This window comes from Micromys minutus, assembly GCF_963924665.1.
Source record: "Micromys minutus genome assembly, chromosome: 21".
Classification (NCBI taxonomy): Eukaryota; Metazoa; Chordata; class Mammalia; order Rodentia; family Muridae; genus Micromys; species Micromys minutus.
In genome coordinates, this window is record NC_137956.1 from 47,749,036 (window position 1) to 47,775,402 (window position 26,367).

The 26,367-nt window shown below is 47.7% G+C and overlaps 1 protein-coding gene across 2 annotated transcripts in view; it reads left to right on the plus strand.

Moving 5' to 3' along the window:
- ITGA9 (integrin subunit alpha 9) overlaps positions 1-26,367 on the plus strand; it is a 273,563-nt gene that overhangs the window by 181,483 nt on the left and 65,713 nt on the right. For both annotated transcript variants that reach the window (XM_080934771.1, XM_080934772.1), the window contains 2 exons: positions 3,449-3,599; positions 26,026-26,112. In XM_080934771.1, the coding sequence (XP_080790897.1) occupies positions 3,449-3,599; positions 26,026-26,112 (238 nt within the window). The remainder of the gene's footprint in view (positions 1-3,448; positions 3,600-26,025; positions 26,113-26,367) is intronic.

Consider the following 26,367-nt stretch of genomic DNA (forward strand, 5'->3'; position numbering starts at 1 on the left):
TCCAGATCCCTCTGTGCTCACCTCCAGATCCCCCTGTGCTTACCTCCAGATCCCCCTGTGCTCACCTCCAGATTCCCCTGTGCTCACCTCCAGATGCCCCTATGCTCACCTCCAGATCCCCCTGTGCTCACCTCCAGATCCCCCTGTGCTCACCTCCAGACACCCCTGTGCTCACCTCCAGATCCCCCTGTGCTCACCTCCAGATCCCCCTGTTCTCACCTCCAGATCCCCCTGTGCTCACCTCCAGATCCCCCTGTGCTCACCTCTAGATCCCCTGTGCTCACTTCCAGATTCCCCTGTGCTCACCTCCAGATCCCCCTGTGCTCTCTCTTCTAATATAGTCCCCTCACTCCAGTCCAGCTTTCAGCCATGACTTGCTCAAGTTATTTATAACAAGGTCGCCAGTGTCCTCTGTCTACACCAAAGCTGCTTCGACTGTGGGTCACAACCCAACACAGGGGTTCCCAGCTGAACCCAGGGGATTGCAAGGCCTGGCAGTGGTAGGTTTCTGAACTCACAATACCTAAAATCTAATGCAGATGTAAGAGATTCCTGGCAGTCCTCCTGGTAGTCCTCCTGGCAGTCCTCCCGCACGCTGTACTGCCTAACTTCCCAGTGTGAACTTCGCACCGTGGGTGCCCTCACCCTCCCAGGGCAGGATGCTGCCTGAAGTGGCCATGTTCACGAGTCTACTCTTACCAACTGCAGCATTTTTACTGTGCCCACCATGTTTTCTGCATGAAACATGGTGATTTAATTGTAGGAACCAAATATTTTGTTATAATCTCCTACCATCACTGTTACGTATCAAATGAGTGTGTATTTAAGCTGTTTCAAACAGCTGACCCTTCGAGTCTTTCTCACATAACAATGTATTTTGATCATAGTTACCCCTTTCTTTCTCTCAATCTTCCTGCATCCACCCATAGTGCCCAACTCCTCCCGATTTTATTTCCTCTTTTTTAATGACCCACTGAATCCAATTTGTGGCCCATGAGTTACGGGCAGCAGAAATTAATAGGCATATGGATTGTTGTACCACACAGATAGCCGTATCCACATCGTAAGTATACAAACTCGCTTCAGTCTTCAAAAATATTCCAATATACCAAAGAGTTACCTTAAAGTACAGTCATTGTTTGTTATCAACAAATATCTGATCTATATACCTGCTTTAAATACTTATTTATCCAGGGTCACGTAACAATTCGGCAGACACTGGGAAGAACGTGCCAGTGGGGGTTTGTCTAGATCAGGTTGGTCTGTGGGCGTGTCTGTGGGCGTGACTGTGGGTGTGTCTGTGGGCGTGTCTGTGGGCGTGTCTGTGGGCGTGTCTGTGGGCGTGTCTGTGAGGATTGTCTTCATTATGTTAATTGATATGGGAAGACCCAGCCCTCGGTGGGTGATGCCATCATCTGGTGTAGGTCCTGACTGCATTGAGGGGGATCCTGAGCTGAGTAATAACCATGCATGCTGAGGACAAGGTGTATGCTGTTCTCAGTTTTCTGCCTGTGACCTGGCATTGTGACCTAAAATGAACGAACGGTCTGTCCTGTAAGTGGCTTGTGGGGGGTTGGGGGTCACTTTATCATAGCAATGGGGATGAAACTTGGATAGGCAGGAAGGGACCCTGACAAACGCCAGTGATCAGTTACAATTCCTCGGGCTATTTTGACCTACCTGCTATGCTGGACAACCCTGACAATCCTCTCTTGGCCAAGTCCACATGCGACCCATCTGTGCCATCTCTCCTGGTTCCTTCCTACATGCCTAGTGACACGCATCTCCTCCTTGCTTCTGATTCTAAATGAGAAGGCTGTCCTAAGCTCTCCTTCTCCACTCATGCCCTCGGTCCTTCACGTTTATCCCAGATGTGGATCTGCAGCAGCCCCAATGACTCCTCCACCTCCCAGCTTGGGTATCAACCCGTGTGTCTCCTACAAGATGCCACAGCATCTGGTTGTCTCTGCCTTCTCTGCTCATCCTCTTTCCCACCTCAGTAAATGGCAACCGTAAACGCAGCTGTCGGATCCCCAAGCCCGGGAGCTACCCTTGGCCGTTCCTCTGCTAACAATCCTCATCTAACTCATGACATTATGGTCGACTCACCCTTCAAAACATAACTCCAATGTGTTCCTCTCCATACTTCAGCTGCCCCTGGCTGGCCTGAGCTTTCACCTTCTTCCACTAGGAAGTCTAGGAGACTCCTCACCAAACTTCTCCCAAGAGTGCTCTGTAGATGATCTGCCTTGCATGTAGAAGGAGCCTCCCCCTGATATGGGCCCTAAGAGTCACTGCTCCTCAGCTGAGAGCAGGAAGGACCTACCATCTCTATTACATCTACACCACTGTCTCCATAGCAATACACCAGGACCTACAGAATCTGCCGGCTCCATTTTCTTTATCTCTTAGAGCTCATCTCCTCTCAACTTTCTCAATCCTCTCTGGCCTCAGATCTCTTCCTTGAATATGGCAAACTTGTGCCTACCACAGGGTAAGCCCTTGGTAAGCCTTCCATTCTGTGTGTCCTGTTCTCCTTCTCCCAGGGGTCTAGTGAAAAGTTGTGTCCACCGTGAGGCTTCCCAGACTACTATATTGGAAATTGCAGACCATTCCTCCAGACCACTTCCTACCCTCCAACGTTTCTCTGGCTGGTTATGTGTATTCACTTAGCGTGAGCATTTTCTTAGTCCCTGAAGTTGCATGAGACTTCCTGGGAGCATCTTCTACCTCCCTGAAGTTACATGCAACTGTTTCCAGTGTCTTGCTTTCTTTTCCTGCTGCTAAGATAAAAACTCTCTAACCAAAGAAACTTGAGGGGGAAGAGGTTGACTTTGGCTAGCATTTGCAGATTATAGTCGGCCATGGCAGGAAGTCCTAGCAGCATGCACTTAGGGAGAAGGTTTATTGCGTGTACATTAAGAAGCAGAGGTGAGTGCCGGTGTTCACTTCCCTATTGCACAGTCTGCAATCCCTCCCCAGGGAAGAGTCCCACCCACAGTGAAGTTATCTTTCCACCTCAATTAACACCCCACATAGGCATGTCCAGAGGCCATCTCCCGGGCAATTCTAGATTCTGTCACATGGACAATTAATGCTAACTCTCCTTGCCAGCACAGGGTGATAAAAATACAGGGTCTACTCAAAGGAACAGAATGAGCGAATTTCACATGAAGCTTTTTAAATGTCTTCAGCTTTCCAAGTTTGATGTATAGACTTTCTTAGGAGCCATGTAGCAATCTAGTGAGTTCAAAACACAGAACCCACTTGGTTTTTTTTGGGAGGGGGGATGCCCACTGGTACTGATACCCTGTGGCCATGTGCCTAGTGATTGGGGCTCCTGAGTGTCACGGCTGTGTTCCCGTTTCCCGACACTTCCAAACCACCACCCGGTGCCTCCATCACTGTGACCGTAAGAATAGTAATTGGCGTTTGGCTTTATTTGCAGTGTTGATGAGAAGACCCCACACCTAGCTTTGGGGGCTGTGAAGAACATCTCTCTAAACATCTCCATCTCCAACCTCGGGGATGACGCCTATGACGCCAACGTGTCCTTCAATGTCTCCAAGGAGCTCTTCTTCATCAACATGTGGCAGAAGGTAAGGATCGCTCCCCGGAGAGGGAGCCGCTTCCCATCTGACCCACTTGCTGACATGTTTCATAGCACAGACATGCAAACGTCACTCCCTCGTAAGAGCTTGGAGTTGCTACGTACTGGCTTTCTTCCCTGGCCTAAGAAAGCCGTGGGTACAGCCAAGCAGCAGCCGTAAATGTGTCTTATCCCTTTTCTCTAGTCAGTAGTTGTTAAAGATAAACGGACCCTGCTTGTCACGACTGCTATCACTAGCAACACACGCTCTACTCCCCGTTACGTGGCCACCTGTGTCAGCTGATTCCTGCTATATTTATATGTGCATTCCTGCCATGTTCAAGGGAATTGAGGACAGTCTAAGATTTACGTGAGTTGGGTGAGCTTTTGGAGAGCCAATTAGTCTATTCAAATGATAGCATGATTCCAAAGGAAAGGGGAAGCGGAGCCATTGCTTTCTTTTGCCCCTGATACTTCTCAGTGCAACCTCTGTAAGAGAGGAGGACAGGCCCTGGCCAGGATAGACCCTGTTCTAAGACCCTGGCCAGGATAGACCCTGTTCTAAGAGCCTGGCCAGGATAGACCCTGTTCTAAGAGCCTGGCCTGGCCAGGATAGACCCTGTTCTAAGAGCCTGGCCAGGATAGACCCTTTTCTAAGAGCCTGGCCAGGATAGACCCTGTTCTAACACCCTGGCCAGGATAGACCCCGACCCTACCCAGAGGTTCCAACCATAGTGATCTGAACACTTGTATCCTCTCCCTGTTAGCAGTGCTGAGCTTTGAGCTGGTGTCCACATGGAACCTAGTCAGTTTCTGTTGCAAACCTTCACCCTAGTCCTCAGCACATGGGCACCTCAAGGTACACATTTGAACAGGTGGGCTGCCCACTGAGGTTGTGGAAGACAGGGTGGAGTTAGCCATGAATTCTAGTCAAAAGCTGTTGTCACCGGAGGACAGTGTACTGGAAAAGATCACAGCAACAAGTCAGTAGCTATCCTGGTGGCCATGGGGACAGTGGATGTGCATCAAGTTGACCTCTTCACCATTGAGGCATAACTTATAGAGCTGTTGACCCGCAGAACCTTGAGTTTCATTCTGTCACGGTGCCTCATGACGGTGGTAGACATGAGAGGGGGTGGGATGGGACACTGAGACACCATGTGGCAGAACCGGTGACAGAAACAAAGACGCCCCTCCCATGACAACTATACTACTGGGGATATAAACAGTCTGGCCCAGTTCTAACTGCACCTAGGGGCAGGTAGTGAGGTGACCAAGGGACCTCACTCATCCCATCACAGGGCCGATACATGTCCAAGGCATTGTCTCAGACAATTCAGCCAATGGTTTGTTGTTTCCACATACTTAGAATGAATATGTTGGCATTAGAATCATGTGGCCTAAAAGTCATCAGCCCTCATGACAGACACAAAACAGAGAGTGAGGGAGAGGGAACCAGATCCCACCTTCAAAGGCGCCTTCAATGGCACACCCCCCCACACCACCTCCCTCCAGCTAACTGCCACCTCCAAATGTTCCGCTAGTCCTTCAGCACACAAGCCTGAGGAGGACATTTTATCTTCCAACCACATACTAGTTTGAATGAGAAATGTCTCCCATGAGGGCCGGGTATTTGAACATTTGGTTCTCAGTGGGTGTCGACATTTGAAAGAGGTCAGGGAGATTTTAGGAAGAACAGCCTTACTGAAAGAAGTGTGTCACCAGGAGCAAGATTTGAAAGTTTCTAGCCTCGTCCCATTGTTTCCTGATTGTTTTCTCCACTTGCTGTGCATAAATGAAATGTGATCAGACAGCTCCCTGCCCCTGCCTTGATGGAACCTCTCCCTCTGGAACCATAAGTCAGAATTAACCCTTTTGGCCTGGATAGATGGTTCAGTGGTTAAGAGCACTAACTGCTCTTCCAGAGGTCCTGAGTTCAAATCTCAGCAACCACAAAGCAGCTCACAACCATCTGTATGGGATCTAATGCCCTCTTCTGGTGTGTCTGAAGATAGCAACAGCATACTCATACATAATAAATAAATAAATCTTTAAAAAAAAAGAATTAACCCTTTCTTAAGTTGTTTGAAGTCACAGCATTTTTACCACAGCAACAGAGGAGTGACAGATACAAGCCCTGACGCTCATAGACCCAAGGCTCGCATGCCTGAAATGCCATCTTGCTCTGTGTCTCTGGATGCAGAGCCAGAGGCAAGGAGCTGAGGACATTCAGCTTATTTGGAAACTGGAAGAGAAGGAAAGAAAAGTAAGCTGTTAAACCAGCTACCATGGTAGGGAAGGGGCTTAGCCACGCCACTCCGGAAGCATTAGGGGAGGAGCTTAAAGCCAGAAGCATTAGGGGAGGAGCTTAGAGCCGGAAGCATTAGGGGAGAGAAGAAACACAAGTTCACAGGCTCTCTAAGGCAGCAGTTCTCAACCTCTGAGTCGAGACCCCTTCGGAGTTCAATGACCCTTTCACAGGGGTCACCTATGACCATCAGGAAGCACAGATATTTACATTACGATTCATAACTGTAGCAAAATTAGTTATAACATATCAACGAAATAATAATGGGGTCACCACAGCATAAAGAACTGTATTAATGGGTCTCGGCATTAGAAGGTTGAGAACCACTGCTCTAAGGCTTAGAGTGGGGCCCTCCCAGGAGGCCATTCCCCAACACATCTGAACTCTTATGAATTCAGCACGGCCTCTGTGGTTCCGGAAACTGTCCCTCAGGTGAAGAGATCTAGGTGGTGGCAGTGGGAAGATAGCTGAGCATCCCAACAGATGTGAGCCATGTGGGCGGGCTCTTTGGTACCCGACACTGAGCTTCTCACTTTCCAGGCTCCCGGAAGTTGTAACTTAGAGTTCTGGTAAGAACACTTCATGGCCCAGGAAGTGGGCAAGGCAGGCGTGCGCATAGATGAAGGTGTCCAGATGTGGAACAGAATATGCTAGAGAGTCTGTGGGAGCTGGGGGTTCTGTGTCACCTGTGGGTCAGCCACCTCAGCAGCCCAGTGGCTGGAGTAGAGGTGTGAATGGGTGCTGCTGGATGTTATTTTTCAATAAAAACCAGAACTTTATTGTATGTTACTTTGGCAGCTAATTAAGATGTTTTCTGGGTGCCAAACAAAACATCTGCCCTGATCACATCCAGCCTGTAGCCACTGGTCTAGCCTTCTAGCCTAGATGTTTCCCATGTGTGCTAGCTCCATCTAACCTGCCTGTCTTGTCACATGACTCCACATTGCTGATCAAACTTTTTCCACATCCTTGGTGCATCTCATATCCTCCCCTTGGCCGCAGATAAACTAGCTAAATATATTAGCATTTGGACAGTGTGTGTGTGTCTGTGTATGTCTCTCTGTGTGATTATGTGTGTGATTGTATGCTAGAGTGTATGATTGTATGTGTGTCATTGTGTGTGTGTGAATATATGATAGTGTGTGTAATTGTGTGTATGTGAGATTGTATATATGTGATTGTGTATGTGAGTATGTGATAGTCTGTGATTATGTGTGAGATTGTGTGTGATTGTATGTGTGTGATTTTGTGTGTGTGATTGTATGTATATGATTGTATGTATGTGTGCATGTGTGATTGCCTATATGTGTTTAGGGGATGGAAGGGAATGGAAAAGTCAACCCAAATGTAGCATCCATATCATCTTTTATGCTAACGACCTTTAGGCCAAAGTTTTTTCTCTGGGATGATGACAGATGCAGCTGAGGCAGTGTTGCATTGAGACAGAGAAAAATCGTAGGTGTGGAGTGTGACGTGGAGGGAAGTGAACCGTGGTGGTTAGCAAATGCAGAGCAGACAAGCTGTCTCTCTGGTGGTCAGTGTGCCCTGGGCCCAGAGTACCAGAGTCTTCACTACAATGTCGGGGTGTACTAAGAATCGAACAAGTGTATATAATGCCAAGTGTGTATAATGTGCCCCTACCATGGTGGACCCAGACTCCCACCACATGCCAGCACACGCTGTGCAGGTCATGCGCTCAGTGTTCTGCTGACCCCCACCTTTTGCTAGTACAGCTTATCTGACTTTGTGATGGTGCAGAAGCCATATTTTTCACACCTTTAGCAGAAACTGTGCTTCTGGGTTTGAACTTGGATCTTTTATCGGGATGCCACACAATACTCTTGCGATGTTAGGCATCTGCGGTGGCATCTTACAGGACGGGCCATCAGGACAGAGAAGCTGGAAGATAAGATCTGGTGATGGGAGACAGAGGCAGGTGAGAGAGGAAGGATGGCCCTGGGTCACCACACACCGCGCAGTTTGCTGAGCACAGGCAAGCCGCCTAGAGCTGTTGTTCACAACCCGTTGTCCCCTGTTTCCGAGTTTGGCTGTGGCGTTAGCTATGGCTCTGTCTTCTAATCGTCCTGAGAGACTGAGATGAGGGGACGGACCCTGTGGCCTCTACTCCTCCGTGAGGGTCGTGGTAGCATATCAGAGAAGCTCATTTTTGCAGTTTCTGAGAAGTGAATGTTTTGAATTTCTAATCAGGCTGGGGCTCCAAGCTGGGCTTTGGGGTCTTTGTAAACTACCAGCTTAGCTTGCTTCTCTCTAGCAAGTGGCAGCAAGCACCGGGGAGTTTGTTTTCTCTGTAAAGTGAGTCGTCCCACGAATGTCTACCTCCACCACAGAATGGGTATTCCGTTTCCCTCAGGAGTCTCTCCTCACTTTCAAGGCAAGCCGCTCAAGACGGCGCCAGATAACAAAACCGCTCAGCTTTCTGATCTGATCTGTGGGACACTTGATGTGTTTGCACAGCTTTATGCTTGAGGAAGGCTCAGTGCAGGAATCTGCGTGTCTCTGTGTGTGAACACAGAGATGTGGCCATGGCGCCTAGGAGCGCACCCTTCCTTCTGCATGTAAGCAAAACACTAATGGCCTTCTTTCATCGGTAGTGCTCCCATAGCAGCAGACTTCGCTCTCAGTGTGCTCTGCTGTCTCTGGTGTCTCTTATCAAGTTAATACAAGCCCCTAATAAAAACGCAGCCCTCAGATGTTTATAGTCATCGTGGCCTGGCCATTAAGATGACGAATGAACTCACTGCTCACCCTAGAAAGAGAGTCCTACAGGAGAATCAATACTGAGATAACAGTAAGTCCTTTCCGCCCATTCCCTGCCTTTAATCCCATACCCTGAGCACCCGGAGCTTTACCTCAAACTTCCTGCGTGATGCCAGGCAACGGTTCTCACCTGGCCCTGGTCCAGGTTCCGCTCTTACCCTGCATCCTCCTGGTGCTCACTTCCTGTTTCAGTTGCTTCTTTACCCATAAAGGCTGAGAGAAGGTGGAGAGGAGCAGGGACATATTCATCATGATCACACTATAGTGAGGAATATAGAGACCGGATGGATGGTCGGCTGCTTAAGAGAGCTTGCTGTTCTTGCTGAGGACAAAACTTCCATCCCCAGCACCCGCACAGACCTACAACTCCAGCTCCAAGGGCTCTGACTCCCTCTCCTGGCCTACAAGTGCATCTACACTCATATGTTCACACACAGAAAATAATAAATTTTTTGAAGCCAGAAAAAAAGTTGGTGGTTCCTGAGGGGTGTGTCTGTCTCCAGGTCATGGTGAAACAAGGCAGGGCACAACCTCAGGAGGAGCCTCCAAACTTTAGCCCCCCCACCTTGGTCTTGCAGGGAAGCACCAGCTCCATTCTATCCCGTCTTAAAGGGAGCTACACGTCTGACCTCCAAACAGCAGCCGCTGGCTTAGAGCCACTTTCAAAACTGCTAAAAGCCTGCACTTCTTTTTTACCCCAGGGGATAGAATATGGGCAGGGTGGGTCCAAGATTTAAGGGCAACCTTCCAAAGATGGGAGCTGTTGTGGTCATCAGAGAGCCCACGTAAACCTGCTGGTGGGAATATAAACTAGCTAGTCCTGCTCTGTGGGCATCCGTGTGGAGGTTTCTCAGAAAGTAGACACAGATCCACTAGATCTAATGGACAACTCAGGTGACAACTCCCGGAGTTCACACAAAGGGGCCCCAGCACATCAGTGCATCTCAGAAATAGCACAGCCCTGTTTACTACAGCATTTCATAATAGACAAGATACTGAGCCAGCCTAGCTGTCCAGCAAGAGAGGAATGGGTAGAGAAAATGTGGTTTTTATACACAATGGAATGCTTTTCTTCAGCCATAAGAATGAAGTCATGTCATTTGTCAGAAACTGGATGCAACTGGAAACAATAGTGTTAAGCAAATTAAGCCAATATGGGGGGAGGGAGGGCTTCTCGCTCGCTGCGGTCCCTGTGTTTGATATAGTCACAGGGACTGAAGCACGTCTGTATTAAATAAAAATGGAAGTAGGATTGTCCGAGGGAACAAGGGGGCTGAGGGGCAATGGTGGGAAAACGGGAGGAATGAGGAGAATGTTCAATAAACCCATGGGAGAAATCTAAATTTAAAATAATGTTTTTTGAAATGGAGACCCCGTAGCATGCGGGAAGGAAGCCATGATACAAGCTCTTGTGTCTGTGTGTGTGTGTGTGTGTGTGTGTGTGTGTGTGTGTTGGAAAAATACAAGGAATTTGAAACGGGGAGAGATTTTTGGGACTCCATATAAAACTCCCAGGACCCACTTTGGTAGGTAGACAAGGCAGGGCTAGGGATGTGGTAGGTAGACAAGGCAGGGCTAGGGATGTGGTAGGTAGACAAGGCAGGGCTAGGGGTGTGGTAGGTAGACAAGGCAGGGCTGGGGATGTGGTAGGTAGACAAGGCAGGGCTAGGGGTGTGGTAGGTAGACAAGGCAGGGCTAGGGGTGTGGTAGAGCACTTACTGAACATGCTCAGGAGCTCAAGCCCATGCTTGGTACTTCAAATGAAATACTCCAAGTGAAGTACCTCAGCGTGTTTAAAATATGTGAGCTATTCCTGTGGCTACCGGCACCCGCTGCCACGCCTATCCAAATTTTCTTCCAACTTAGACCCAGTGTCAGCACAACAGTGTCCATCTCTAATTTCTTCCTGGAGCTGATCTTGCTTCAACTGTCCCTGAAGAGTTAGAGTCGCCCTTTTCAGCCTGCGGTAGGACCAGGATTTCTGGAAGAAGGCTTCTGTATCCAAGAGGCCAGGGAAGTCAAACATGTCAGTATCCCCTGATATCCTTCAATTCATTTTCATTCCTTCTTCCCACCAGTTTTTGCCCCCCACACTCTGCACCTGCACCTTACACAACCGAGCCCAACTCTGGTTTGCTTCTGTGTGTGCGTGCATTGTGCATGTGCACACCCGAGTGCATGTGTGTGTGTGTGTGCATGCACATGTGTGCATGGCCATATACGCTTCCTTGTGTGTGTGTGTGTGTGTGTGTGAGAGAGAGAGAGAGAGAGAGAGACTTCAATTTTTCCTCAAATAATGGCGTTTGGTGTGTCTTGTCTTTGCACTGTAGCCTCCTGGGAGCCTGTAAGAAGAACCTGTTGATATTTAGCCTGTGGGGTTTGACTAGAACCCAGTCTCATCCAGCCTGAGTTTTTTTGATCAATTATTGCTTTCTTTTTTCACAGACCATTTATACTTGAAATAGGGATGTGTTCATGTAACTTTTCTTTTGATCTTGTAAGGAAACAAACTCTTTTTTAAAATGTCACCCCCTGAACTCAAGGAATGAAATATGCTGCTGCTTTACTTTCTGAAAGTTTGCTCAGTGTGTTTGTCTCTGTAACCATAAGATGTATCTCTTAGTTTGCTCTCCTGGGTGCTCTTTGTCAGGTTTTGATATTGGACTTCTCCTAAGATTTTCTAAGATGAGCAGAGAGCCGGAATGAATTCCTTATGGTAGTCTGAAGACGCATATCTGACATTGCTTCAACAACAGGCAATAAGAATGGTAGCCATACTGGGTGCTCATTTTTATGCCACACACTACGCTCAGCACTAATGTTTTTTTTAACATGTTTTAGCCCTACGATAACAAACCACGTCCACTGGCGGGCTTTGTTTTTCCATGGAGGAAACCAATGCTTAGCAAGGCGCAGCTGCTGAAACTGTGTATTGGGATTCGGGCAGGGATAGGCTGACTTCAGAGGTCTCTAATGCATCTTCTTTGCATAAAGAGGCTAATTTGCATGTCTGATGGTCCTGCTGGCTGCCCACCTAGCTTGCAGCTGTTACCCTCCGGAGAGCCAGGTGCTTAGTGAATGACATCTTTCAGATTACATCATCTCTCACTTTTCTTGTTTAGGGGGTAGCAGACAGGAAACACTGATGTATTTTCTGGGGCAGCTGTGTTTTGTCTAAACAAGACTCTCTTTAGTACTCTGGGGGTACTGGCTCGCAGACCTAACCCCCACCAGGCTCCCACTAGAGGAGGCTTTCCTTTGGTGCCCATGTGTCGCTGGATTCTGGGAGCTGGCACGGTTTCCCCGACTTTTTGAATGTCTTCTCTGGAATTGATTTGTCCCAAGGTGAACTCAGCTAAAGGAATATCACACTTGAACGGGCCAGGAAGGTGGAAAAACCACACAGTCTGTCCATGTTCCCTTCTGCCTGTGGAGCACCGGACAGCTGGGAAAAGCCCTAAGAGGTTGAGTCGCTCGGCCCTTGGTGTGTCAGACACTCGACTGTCTCGCGCTATCTCCACACCACCCATCATTTTCCAGCTCAGGTTCAAATATTGTTAGGTAAAGGTGGGGGGGGGGATGCGCCTAGCTGTATGCCCAAGTCACCTGTAAAAGGCTAGTGGCACAATACCAGGGACATAGGTACCTGAAGACATAGATCATGAGACACCCAGAGTCCTATTGCTAATATGTAATTACATCTGGGAGCTCTGCTGGGTGATAAACAACAGAGGTTTTCATAAGAGAGCAGCTTCCTATATATAGGAATATATACCCAATAGTCAAAAGCAGTTTCAACAAAGAAAAGACAGAGTGGATAAAAAAAAAAATGGTGTCCTGTCTGCACGGCCCAAAGATAAGCATCAGTGTCTTGAATGAATACAAATATCTCCTCCGGCTTTAAGTACCGGGCTTGAGAATGGTCCTGCCACTGCCGCCATGCTTGCTCATTTATTCAGAAAGAGTGAACCACTCTTTTATTCAGAAAGAGTATTTAAGGCGTGAGATGTATACACAGAGTAGACATAAACCCTGTCACCACTCCCTCACAAACCCATTGGGAAATGAGTCTGAAGAGGTGTCTAGGGGTTGTGATGATGCGAAACAGAACAGGCTTGGGAGCTGGGAAAGGTGCCCCAGTGCATCCTGGGAGGTGTTCAGGAAAGGGGGAGGCACTGAGACTAGGAGGGGTGCAGGCTGCTGTAGAAAGGGTGCCACAATAGGTGAACGAGGGGAGCTGAGACATGGCTGGTGCATTCAGCAGGGGCCAAATGACATGGGCCTTAGGAGATAACAGCGACGTGCCCACAAATAAATGGAAGCAGGTGTCCTGTGTGAGTGACAACCTTCGTTCTGTCTGAATATTGGATCATATCATGTACTTACAAAATGCCTTCAAAATATCCTAGGACCAGGGTGGATATCGTCAGAAAATAAACATGAACGATAAACGAGTCCAAGCTTTAAATCTAACCTTTGTCATAGCAGAATACATGTTCACCAAGCTGAGAAAGATCTTAAAGGTCACATCTCACAGGGGGAACAGCCGCTCTTAAAGGAAATTGCCTAGTGTGATCGCAAAGTCATGGGTGTGTCAAGGTTCACATCCTCCTTTGAGGAACCCCAGTTTACAGTGCATTTTCTCATCAATTATTGAGGATTAATGTGGAAGGGCCTGTCTCACTGTGAGCAGTACCAGCCCTGGGCCGTGGTCCTGGATAGAACAGGAAAACAGGATGGCTACTCTTTTCTTCCTATCTTGTTTTCTTACTTTCCTTTGAAGGGAAACAGGAGAATTTGATCTGGTAGGAGAGGAAGAAGAAACTGCAGTCAGACTATAGCATATGAGAGAGGAATAAAAGTTAAAAGAAAAAGAAAAGAGGGGAGGAAGGAAGGAAGGAAGGAAGGAAGGAAGGAAGGAACAAAGGAACAAAGGAAGCAGGCTGAGTACACCATGGAAAACAGGCCAGTAAGCAGACCCCCCTCCCCTCTCCCCTTTCCTCCCCACTCCCTCCCGTGGTGGTGTCTTCAGTTCCTATCTCCCGGTTCCTGCTCTGACTCCCTTTGGTTAGTTAGGGACTGTGATGTGGAAATGTGAGCTGAAACCAATCCTTCCCTCCCCTTGTGGCTTTTGGTCATGGTGTTCATCACAGCAATAGAAACCCTAACTAAGGCGGACATGCACCACCAGGTCTGGCTCAAGCTAAAATTTTGAAAGAAGAAAAATCTTTTTCATATAGTATTATTTACTTCAAATAAAAATAAGTAGATGTGCTTTGGTGATTTACAAATATTTAGTTAAGGCGGAATTTCCTGACAAGCTCCCTTCTGCCCAAGTGGCCTCTCCCTGACCCAGCACACCTTCCCGGGTGCCACAAAGTGCTTCTTTGAAGGTCTTTACCAAGCGCCTTCCCTGTTTTTCTTCTATTTAATAGTGTTTACCTTCTATTTGTGTGTCCTTTTACTTGCAGTACCTTCAAATACATTAAAGATTCAGGCACTAAACACAGCTGACAGTCAGCTCTACTATCTGGGTTCAAAAGTCCGTTCCTCAGTCCCTAGGAGACATGGGGATGAAGTGGGTATGAGGGTGTGATCTGTTTCTTGGTTCTTCCATGGTTAAAAGTGAGCGAGTCCAAGCCCAGGAGCCCTTTGTCCTTAGCAGGCAGCCCATGCAGAGGTTCAGGTGACCACATGGCTGAGAAATCTAGGAAGTGGGTTCCACAAAGGAGTGAGATGAATTGTTGGGGGTAAGGAGCCGATTACAAGGATTGCTTATGTCCTGGACAAACTAACAGATAACAGCATGGTTGGAGCCGGGAGGAGAGTTTAGTCTCCCACACCAGAGACAGACAGATAGTGGGGTCTCTGAAGACAGCAAATCAGACCCTCACAGAGAAAACAGGAAGCTCTTCTTACACCTTCCCATGGATGAAGGCAACATCACAGACTACAATAGGCTGACTCACAGGACACAGGGAAGAAGGCTGGAGGGCAGGTGGCTACTATTTGACTTAAACTCTCACCCGGTGTGTGCTCCTGGCACCTGGGAGTACATTAGCTAGAAATTCCCAATGTCTCAATAGCCTTGGATGTCTGTAGGAGAGGAAGGGCTTGTGGAGCTACTGGGGCTTGAACAGCAGCTACATTGTAGCATTGCAGTCTTGCAGCCCTAGGTGGGACCCACCAAGATGCTTACATTCTCCTCTGAGACTTTGTACCTATTAGTGTAACAAACCACCCTAAGATTTATTGGCTTAGTACAATAATCATTTATTATTGATTCTAACTGTAGATGTTATCGGAACCATTTCTAAGCTTGCGGGTGGGGGGAGCAGGTTTGGCTTCTTGGCTGACCTTGCTTGGGAGTTGGTGCTTACCTGGCAGATCAGCTGGAATCCAGCTGTTGTCTGGAGTGAGGGGCTGAGTGAGCTGTGCAGCTGGCATTGCTCAGGAAGCTAGCTCTTGCTCACATGGTCTTGGCAGGGTTCCAAAAGAACAAACAGAAGCCCCAAGGCTTTCTAGATAGGAGCTTGGAACTGCCGTGGCATCCCTTAGGCTGCATTCTGGTGGTCAGATCCAGTCACAAATCCTGCTCAGATTCAAAGTGGAAAAATCAAGTTGACCTTGTGATAGGAGCAGCCCAAAAGTCAAGTCATAAAGAAATAAGGATAGGAAGAAGGATGGAAAATCGAGACCGCTTTTACAAACCATCTATCTACCCCTTCTCCCAAGACAATGGGTGCATTTGTAACATTGTTTTCCAAAGGGCAATTTATTCCCCAAGTAACATCTGACAAACTTAATTGTCACAGATAAGATGGTTCCACAGGTGGCTAGCTGATAGTTGTGTTTTATAAAACTAAAGAGGGGAGAGGGACTGTGTTTGGCGGAGGTGTAGTCAGGTGTGGGGGAAGGGGGTGGTGCCTCTGCAGGGCCCATGCTAAGGCATCCCTTCCCAGTGAGGGACCAGCCACATGATGGTATAGTCTAGAATAGAGTTTATTCAGGGCATGTGGAGGGGAGTTGATAAGGTAGTAGAAGCAGAGAAAGGCAGAGAGAGTGTAGAAGAGTAGAGGCCAGCCCATGAGCATGTGGAGAGCAAGGGGGATGGGGAGAAGGGGGGTAAGGAGCAAGAGGACAGAGAAAGAGCAAGAAGGCAAAAGAAAGGAGGGGGCAAGCAGCCCCTTTAATAGTGAGTCAGGCATACCTGGCTGTTGCCAGGTAACCATAGGGCAGAGCCTAGACTAAATGCCAACAGATAGGAGCAGAGCTCTCTGCTAAGGATGCAGGGGTGCTGGGGTGCTTTGGGACTGCTCTTGGTAGCTGGAGAGCTAGGGAGAGCTACTGGAAGGAGGGCTGTTATTTTCCTATTCATCCTCCAACAGGGACTTGAATGTCACATGACCAGCTTCCTCTCTAGCAATCCCTCAGAGAGTGAAAACCAGGCAGGAGCTGGCCTTTGATGACCCCCATCTAGGAGGCCATATTTAATGCATCTGTTCTCCAGGGGAAGCCAGACCCCTCCTCAGAGGAGCATCAAATAGTTCTGGGCAGCTATTTAAAGCCGCTGTACTATAATTAAGCACCACGTATAAAGTACAGCAGTAGCTACTGGTCGTCAGAAACAGAATCTCAGTCCCACATCACATTCAGCAACCTGTGGCCTTCTTGGACTTAGACTAGCCCTCAGAGCACTCTGGAGGTTCTGCAGACGTTCTAGTTAAGTCTCCACCTTCACGTGTTCCACTCTGAGGCATTCTAGTAAGCACCTCAAATACCCTTGTGCTTGGAGCATCTTGATCGTTCCTTCTGACACAGAGGAACTGGGTCTCAGTACCATAGCAGCAGAGGCTGATGGGGCGGTTTCTACCTAGCTCTGCTACATACTTGCATAGGCCTCAGAGCACAGAGAGTTATTTGCACGTGTTTTAGCTTTTTGTTCCAAACAATAGAAAAGCCAATCTCCCCTCCCACTGAGTGAACAGAGAAATTGTTGTTCTTCAAAGCGAAAGTCTGAGGTTTGTGTGGGTCCGGGTTTCCTGCTAGAGCCCCGGGCTTCCTTAGGATGTGTCCTATTTTAGCCTCATGTTCAGACAAGTCTGTCCCATTAGGGTACAGAGATCATTGTCAGGTCACCACGAAGAAGTGCTTTGATTTCACTAAGTTCTAGGGAAGTTTCAGAGTCTCACTGGGATGGCTGACACAGTAAGCCTTGGTCACGTGGTCCTGTGTCAGTGGGCTGAGAACGAGATCCAGTGCCCCCTTTGCTGGTGGGCTAAGCGTGGTGGGAGGAGTGTCTGCCACAGCATCATTTTCCCATCTACCAGGGAGGAGCTCAGAGCTCGGAGCTAGCAACACAGATAAAGTCTCACAGCCAGTAGCAGATGGGCACTTGGCTCCTGCTGCCCCTGCACTGCATGTTGGGAAAGGAAGACTTTGTTCCCACCCAGGCCCTCACCTCAGTGCTGTCCTATCTTAAGTGTCTGCCTAGCCCTGTCCTACTTGACCATCTGCTTTGGACATGAGAGGATAGAAACAAGGGCTGCCACGGACAGGAGCGAGAACGTCTGCTTATCTGCTAAGACAGAAACCCTGTGTGGAGTCCCAGTCTCCAGACAGGGGCGCTGGGGCAGTCTGAAAGTTTGCATGGCCTCTCCTCGTCCTGTGCTGCCTGTGCACGAGGCTTAAACACTGAGTGCTTTCGCGGGGTCAGTATGGAAATGAGGTGAATGTCTTCCGCTGAGCACACGTTGGAGAGGAGCCCCACCCCCCAGGCCCACCCTTGTCAGAGGACCTGTTGGCAGCTGATGACTGCTGAGAGAGGGAGGGTCACCTCCTTTGTGGCTGCTAGTGGGCTTCTTACAGATGACCACAGGCCAGGCACACGTGAGCAGCACCAAAGAAATAGCCAAATGGTGCAAATAGGACATGGGACTGGGAGGAGGATGCAGTGAGGCAGGAGGAGGAGCCGGATGAGGGGGCGGGTATGAACAACATAGATTATATAGGGGTGTAGACTTAGAATGAAAACAATATTGGCTTCTTGTTGTTGTTGTGGCTTTGTTTTGTTTTAATTATCTGCTGAGCTGTGTTGACACCTCCTTCCTTGGAGGCCCCCATCTAGAAGGTTCCAGACGAAGGAACTACCTTCTCGATCCAAAGGCAGCAGAAGGCAGGGGATGGAGCCTCATAGAAGGAGGCACTCAGAGAGACAAAACCAAAACCCTCTCCTCAGATAAACAGGCCTTCAGAATGGAGAAGCAGAGACCTCCGGAGTGGGCAATAATTTCAGCCCTTATTCAGGAAGCCAAGGCAGGGTAAGGGCTTGGAGCCTTAGGCCAAGGAAAACTCTCACTGTTTTTTCCAAAAAGCCTGTAGAGATGTTCTGATGAAGGAGCCGGGATCCGGAGCTGGAGAGACACACCGGCTCATACCCACGGGTCTCCTGCCAACTGCACAGACTGTGGTCTTTCCCACACAATCACAGTGCAGTTCCCTCAGGGCCAAAGGTGAACCAGATGATGCGACACCAACCTGGTCCTGCGCCCAGACCAGGGTCCGTTCCTGGATTCAAACACATGCTTGAAACGGCATCTGGCAAGTGGCACTCTGAACCTGACAGCTCTGCAGCCTCCGCAGTGCCAAGGCGGAAGGTGACTGTGCAGTGGTGTCCTGGGCAGCACACCCACTGCCAAGACACTCTCAGAAGACAGCCCAGGGCCAGAACACACACAGGGTATGGAGCCAAGCTAGGCTGGATTGGAATCACCACTGTGGCAAGCTACCCCATTTCTTGGTTCCTCCCTTTCTTTATCTGGTCAGTGGAGACTTACCTCGCAGCCTCCAGATTAAATAAAAACAGCCGGGCTTCAAGAAGTTACAAGTTGAGCATCTGTCACCCAACATTCTTTGTTCAGAGCTGTTTCGGGTGTCAAATGCTTTAGACTCAGGATGCCCAAATTGATCCTGCAAATGTCAGTTCATCCCCTCCTCCTCTGGTCTCCTCCTCTGATGTCCTCACCACAGAGCATGGAAAGCCCACTTTCCAGCCTCGGGTTTTTATGAGGAGGCTGAAAGCAACCTGGGGGAAAGTGAGTGCTGGTGTCCCAGAAGAGATTTTACCCACCAGAGATAGCTCCTCCAGACTTCCCCCAAACCCCTACTCTGAGCTAAAAAGGGCCACTTAGACATCCAGTAGGTCAGCAGATCAAGGCCACTCTTGCCTGTGATTTTCCTCAATGGTCCAGCCCAGGAATACTTCTCATCCAAGGTCAGGAAGCATTGCAAACATCTCTCAGCATCTGATAGATGTAGACTGGTTAAGAAGCTCATTGCTGTGTGTTCAAATACAGCTTAGGAACACCATGGACAGGAGATTCAATGGGGACTTCCTACATTAGTGTGGTCTGTGAATATTTGTGGGAGGTTGTCTTATTGCCTTAACTGGTTTGAAAAGACACAGCCTGAAAGTGGGCAGCACCAGTCACTAGCTGGGGACCCTAGACTGTGTAAGAATAGAGAAAGCTAGCTGAGCACTAAGCATGCATGCATCCATTCTCTCTGCTCTTGATTAAGCTGGCTGAGCACTAAGCATGCATGCATCCATTCTCTCTGCTCTTGATTAAGCTGGCTGAGCGCTAAGCATGCATGCATCTATTCTCTCTACTCTTGATTAAGCTGGCTGAGCACTAAGCATGCATGCATCCATTCTCTCTACTCTTGATTAAGCTGGCTGAGCACTAAGCATGTGTTCATCCATTCTCTCTGATGTCATACCTGCCTTGAGTTCCTGAAAGGATGGACAGTACCCTGGAATTTTAAACTGAATAAACTTTCTTCCCTGTTGCATTTAAATAATGTTTGTTTTCTTAAGCACAGCCACGGAAATAAAACCAGCAGAAATGCTTAGAGTCATGTCCATCTCAAATATGGTCAGGGCTCAGTGTACATTAGTTCTGTCCCCCTTGGTGTCCAAGCAGTCTGAGCAGGTTCAGGACCTCACTCTGAGGTAGCATGAACACCATAAGCATCTATGAACACCTACGGGTGAAAGAGCCAAAAATACTTGAGAACAATTTTCCGGGTCCTCGCTGGATCCTGATAGCCACAAGAATGTTAGATATTAAATCCAGAACTTTCCAGGTTCCCAATTCCGCTCCCTGAGAAATACTGTACAGAAAAACAAAATGGGAGGGGTCGAACCTTCTGCTCAGTGCCCCAGCTCTCAGTCCATGGAGATTTACGGGAACAATGCCCCCATCCTCCTCCTCCGAGCAGACAAAGAAAACACTCAGAAATAATAATGGAATGAGTCTTGTTTTAAGAGGCACTTAAGTGAATTAAAATCAATATGCAGCAAGTGTGCCATAGGAGCTGGCTTCCGGGATGTTTGATTAGTAGGATTCTCTGTTTTAGAAGATACTGATCTCTGTAGACAGGAAGGTCATGAGGAAGTCTCTGCCTTGCAACACGTTCTAGGATGTGAGGGTTAGGAAACCTGAGAGCCCATTCCCTTGGAGTCGGACATCAAGTGGCTGTCTCCAAGGGTGAGGCGCAGAGAGGAGATGGAGGGTAGGTGTTTGAGTGTCATCTGTTTCTCACTATCTTAGGTTGAGGATCCTCCCTATTTGACTCTGTCACTATGACAAACAACACAACCAAAAGCAACTTAGAGAAGGAGTTTCTTATTTGCCTTCTGCTTCCAGGTCATAGGCCATCACTGAGAGAAGTCAGGACAGGATGTCAACCAGCAGCCTGAAGCAGAAGCCATGGGGTGATGCTTCTTGCTGGCTCACTCACTGACTCTGACACCCAGGACCAACTGTCTAGGGAATGGTGCTGCCCACAGTGGGCCTAGGTCTCTTTTAGCAATTAACAATCAAGACAACCAATCCCGCACAGGTATACCAAGGCTAGTTCCAAATCTAGACAATTTCTCAGTAGATGGTTTTACACTTTCCTTCCACTGTATCAAGTTGACAAAACTCACTAGGACAGTTCTCTACAGCAAAATTCCCAACCAAATATATCATGTAATAATTATTTCCTAAGTAGTGCGCATAGAGGGATGAGGAAGTAAGCTTTGGAAGGGACAGGTATCAAATGACATATACATGAGGGTAAAGATGTATAATTCTACTGCAGTCCAAGGTATAATTCACACCTGAGAACACTCCAGTCTGAAACAAGGGACCAAGAGTAAATGCCCCCTTGAAGGAATTCCTAATCATGACAATCTCCTTGTGTCCCTAGGCAAAGATGGTTCTAGAAGCTAATGGTGATCCTCAGACACACTGGTGCTAGCAGAGTGTATTGTAAGACGCATGAGGACACAGATGAGTTGTGGCATCCTGGTCGGCATCCTTCTTCCCACAGTCTGTTCTTGAGAGTTGTTGTGTGGCGAGACCTGCCATGTGGAGCAGGACCAAAGCAAACAAACAAACAAACAACTAGCATCGAAAACGCAAGACACTAGAAAACTCTTAGAAAAAAGTGATGAGCAATAGGAATGAACAAAACTGTCCAGAGTGGGAAAGACACCTAGAAAATGTTGGTCATTAGTTTCCTCTGTGGCATCAGCAGCAAGACCAGTCCATTGAACTCACCTCAACCACTAAGGCAGCTCCTAACATACTCGGATCTGTTGTGTTACAAGAAATGTAACATGTAACGTTGTAACAATTCTGAGCCTTAGACTGGCTCAGACCCATGTGGCTTGGCTTCCCCCCACCAAAAAAAGACCAGGAAAAGTCATTAAGCTCCACACAGATCACTAGCAGGATAGAATTTGAAACCTGGTCATTAAAACAGCTTAAAGCAATCCTTATGCGTATGGGCCTATTACTCCTAACAATTGGTCAGTTAACCAAAAGCGATAGACTAAGAAAAAAACCTAGAAAGCAGAACCTATCTCCCAGGACATACTAACTACAGAGTTTAACCATATCTGTAGATTATTTTAGTACTTTTAAAAATGCATGATGAATGTCTTGCCAGTTTATATATATATATATATATATATATATATATATATATATATATATATATATATATATATCATATCATATCACATATATGTCTGGGGTCCAAGGAGTACAGAATGGGTATCACATTTTCTGGACCTGAAGTTCAGACAGTTGTGAGCCACCATGTGAATACTAAGAAGTAAACCCAGGTCCTCTGGAAGAGCAACCAGTGCTCTTAACCACTGAGCCATCTCTTCTGTCCCATTAGTTTGTATTTCTTAGCTCAGTGCTCACACAGAAGAGTCTTTCAGTTGCTCTAATAATGGATGGCTGATGAATGAATAATGGATGGATGATGGATGGATGGAGGGAGGGAGGGATGATTGATGGATGGAGAAAAATGGATGGATATTTGGATGATGGATAGATAATAAATGAATGGATGAATCATGGATGATTGAATAGATGGATTATGGGTGATAAATGGATGGATAGATGGATGGGCAGATTTTCTCTGATATAACCAGGGACCCTGAGATTAGAGTTCAGTTCTTTGAGTTGCATATAGCTATATGCTCTGGATGCACCCAAGCTTACCTGACTCCCTGCTGTCAGGAAATGATTTGCAGGGAACTTCTTACCCAAGGCTTCCATCTGAGGACTCATGGTCTGGGATAACCATCATTACCCAGGGGCAGAGTCACCAACATGGTTACATGCCAGCAAAGGTTCCTGTGTTCCTCTTCTACTGGGTAGCATATGTAATAACCTCCAAGTTGATAGTTGTTGTGCTTTAACCTTGAAAGCAAGAGTCTCATGGTTGACTGCATCCAATAAATTACACTCACACTCAGGATTCTTCCTAAAAAGTCTCATGTTGAGCTGGTGTGATGAAATCTAGAGATCCAGGAGGCAGAGGCAGGAGGAGTTTGAATTCAGAGCTAGCCTTGGCTACACAGTCAGACACTGTCTTGGAGAAACAAGACTCCTGCACTAGAGAAGAGGGCCTGAGGTCCACTGGAGGACCTTAACATTGTCTAACTTTCCAGGGGTCTTAGCTTGAGAGCCCACAAGGACCATGCAGGGAGCTTTCTGCCAACGCATACCCAGGCTGCCAGAGCATCATGCACTTAATGTCCTCATGTCCTCGGCCAGGACCTCCCAGAAGAGTCCGTACCCAGTTAGGAATCAGTGACAGAAATTCAGGTTCATTGTGTCTGAGCGCCATTAAGCAAAAGGAAAGTGAAGCGCTCAGAGGCCACAGGCAGAGTAGGAGAGGTAATTGCAGTAATTCCAGAGCCTCCCTTCAAGATGAATTCCACAGCTTGTGCATGATACCTTTCGCCCTCTCTCTCTTCCCAGCAAGAGGCAGACACTATGCAATGTCCTCTGTGTTTACCTGTTCTGCGCATCCCACGGAAACGGAGCAACATATGTGTTGTGGACCCCATGACCTGTTCCTTTCACCTAAACTTTTGATTTCAAACGACACCTATGCTGTGATGTGTGTCAGCACTTTCTCAAGGTTGAGCACTATCCCATTCCATGAAAACTCTGCGCTTCGCTGGTAGAGCCTAGATTGTTTCCTTCTGTACCAAAAGGTGCTAAATGCTGTTCCCTTAAAGGCAGACATCCCTTCTCAACCATCAGTCATGGTGGCCCCTGTTTTGTGCTAAGCATTTGCTAGAAGAACAATGAGTGAGTTTGTGAATGAATGCATGAATTAATGGATGCTTTGATGGATGCAAAGACAGAGCATAAGGCAATGACAGAGGATAAGACACCATGTGTGTATTACCTGTGACATATGTCAGAACCTAAGTCTCACAGACAAAATGTCTTCTCACACCCTTGCCGTGCCCTGTACTAGATCCATGGAGCTGGGGGTGTATCAGGAATTTACATTTAAAGAGACAGTGCAGAGAGGCAGGTCTGAGCCCAGACATTTGGCATCCATATACCCACCCATCCTCCAGCACCTGACAGAATGCCTTTGCGCTCCAGGTTCTCCCTTGTAAATTGAGAATTAAGAGGGAATCAAAGTCTTTAGACAATGGCGTTTACACACTGCCTGGCATGTTGGTGAGCCACTGCTGAGCAGAGCTTGTCTATGAGAACCACCCACATCCTTCAGCCCTGGCTGGGACACCAGGAAGTCATCTCAGGCAGGGGCTGTGACCTCACCCTACAGGTGATAACATTCAGGCTTCCAGAAAGCGTAGTTCATTTACACGATGACACACATTGCATATCTGAACCAACAGTCAAAGCCTGCCCATGAATGCCAAAACACACTCGCTTTCTAAGATGTAGGCCCATGTGTGTTTCACCAAGGGGGATTTCTCAGGCCCTCTTGGGAGACTGGACCTCTCAGCTGACTTGTCACGGAAGAGAGCCGCTGGTGTCTTCTCCAGGAATAACCCTTCTTTCTCTTGAGACAGGTCACCAGGGGCTTTGCTTGCCTCTGGCTCCTCTGTTAATTAGGGAGTTTGGGCAGAAACACCTCCAGATAGAACCCCCACCAAAGGATGCTAAGAAAAGGATCTTAGAGGAACATCAAACTGGCAGCCAGACATGCAGACCTGAGGGTTGTTTTCAGTTCGGCAAACAGATGCTGGAACTAGAAAAGGCAAAGTCAAAACTCCGAGTTCAGCCTGACTCTTAGAGCAATCCCACCGTGGACTGCTACGCTGGTGGCCGAGTAAGACCCTTCTCTCCTGTGAATGAGAGGAAGGAGGCCAAAAGACCAGAGAGGCTCACTGGCTTCATTGTCTGAACTCCCAAACACCCCCACGTTGTTACAGAGTCTGAAACCTGGTTCTTCTGGCCGTGTGCCCAGAACCAGGGCAGCCAAGGTATGTGTGGAAAGGATGGCTTTTTCAAGGCAAGCATCCCTCGTGCCAGGCAGAGTAGCAAAAGGAGCTGCTGTTTGCAATCCCCTCACATGAGGCTTCCACAAGCCAAGCCCGCTCTCTCAGTAAATGCAAAGTCAAGAGCCCTTGAGTGCCAGCCACTGAGAGCCTGTGTGTGTACACTACAATGTTTCCCGCCATTGTGTTGTGGTCTTGTTTGTTTAATGTTAATTGATGGTTTCCTATCTCGAGCACAATGTGTATTGCTATGACATTTCAATTGGATCATGATTCCCTGTGATCTCTGGAGAGGAACCTTGTCGGCTAGCTCAGAAAAAGTGAGGCTGGGAAAAGGGCCAGTTAGTGAGTCGGCCTCAAGTCCAGTCCAAGATCTCATAGGCAAAATATTTTCAAAAGATTTTGTTGGGACTTTGCTTGCAAAATAAATAAAAAGGAAAATAAAAAGAAGAACTGAGAAGATAGGTTGGCTTTATGCTACATTTAAAATCATTTGGTATTTTTATTATGACTTTCAAAGATACCAAGGTAAAAGCCTCTTTAAAACTGCACTGCTGAGGCCGCAGAGATGGCTCAGGGGTTAAGAGCACTTGTTGCTCTTCAAGAGGACCAGGGTTCAATTCTCGGTCCCCCCATGGCAGCTCTCAACCATCTGTAACTCCAGTCCCAAGGTATCTGATGTTCTTTTCTGGCCTCTGAGGGAACCAGACATGCACACGGTGCCCAGACCTGCATGCAGGTAAAATATACATACACATAAAACAATAGTAAAATAAATCAATCTGTTTTTAAATAAAATACAATAGCGTTGCTCTGGTTAGTGAGACAAGAAAAGTGACAGAGCACTAGGCAAATCGATTCTGAGTGGGAGATTTCTTCATATATGATGCCTTACACCTCCGCCTTTTAAAATTGTGTGTGTGTGTGTGTGTGTGTGTGTGTGTGTGTACATGTGCCATGATACACATGTGAATGTCAGAGGATAGCCTGTAGCAGTCAGCGCTCTCCTTCCACCAGGTGAGTCCTGGGAATTAAACTCCTGATTATCAGGCTCGGTAGCAAGTGCCTTTACCCACTGAACCATCCTACCAGCCCCGTCTTCTTTGCCTGGAATACATGAGACCCAGTTTCAAAACACACCCCTATGTGGGGAGGGTCAAAAAAGAAAGAATGAATGAAAGTTCATCCAGGTCCCACAACCCAAGTCTCCTCAGAGCAGGCAGTCAGTAGAGTGTAGTCTCCTATACGAGTCCAAATCTAGAAAGGTTAACGGCGATGGTTAAGACCACAGCATTCGTTTAAGAATAGCTAGTTCTGTCCTCTGCAGCCGTCTCAGGGAACCCAGGGAACGTGGGCAGGCAGAGAAGAATGGGGATGTGGTCTCAGAGCTCCGCAGCCCACCATAGCTGGGGATGACTAAACTGTTCTCGGGGACCCAATGGTCCCACTGAGGCACTCCCCTGCCTCTGTCCTCCACACAGTCCAGCCACCTGTTGACTTTTTCCCTTTCAGGAGGAGATGGGCATTTCCTGTGAGCTGCTGGACTCGGACTTCCTCAAGTGCAGTGTGGGATTTCCTTTCATGAGGTCAAAGTCTAAGGTAAGGCCCTTGGCCAAGAGGGGTGTTTCCTACTCCCAGTTCTCCCCATAAGTCACTATTGCTACACACATACACACACATACACACACATATATATACATGCATGCACACACACATATACACACATGCATGCACACATACATACACATACATACACACATGCATGCACATACATATACACACATGCATACACATACATATACACAATGCATGCACACACATGCACACACATGCATGCACACATACACACACATA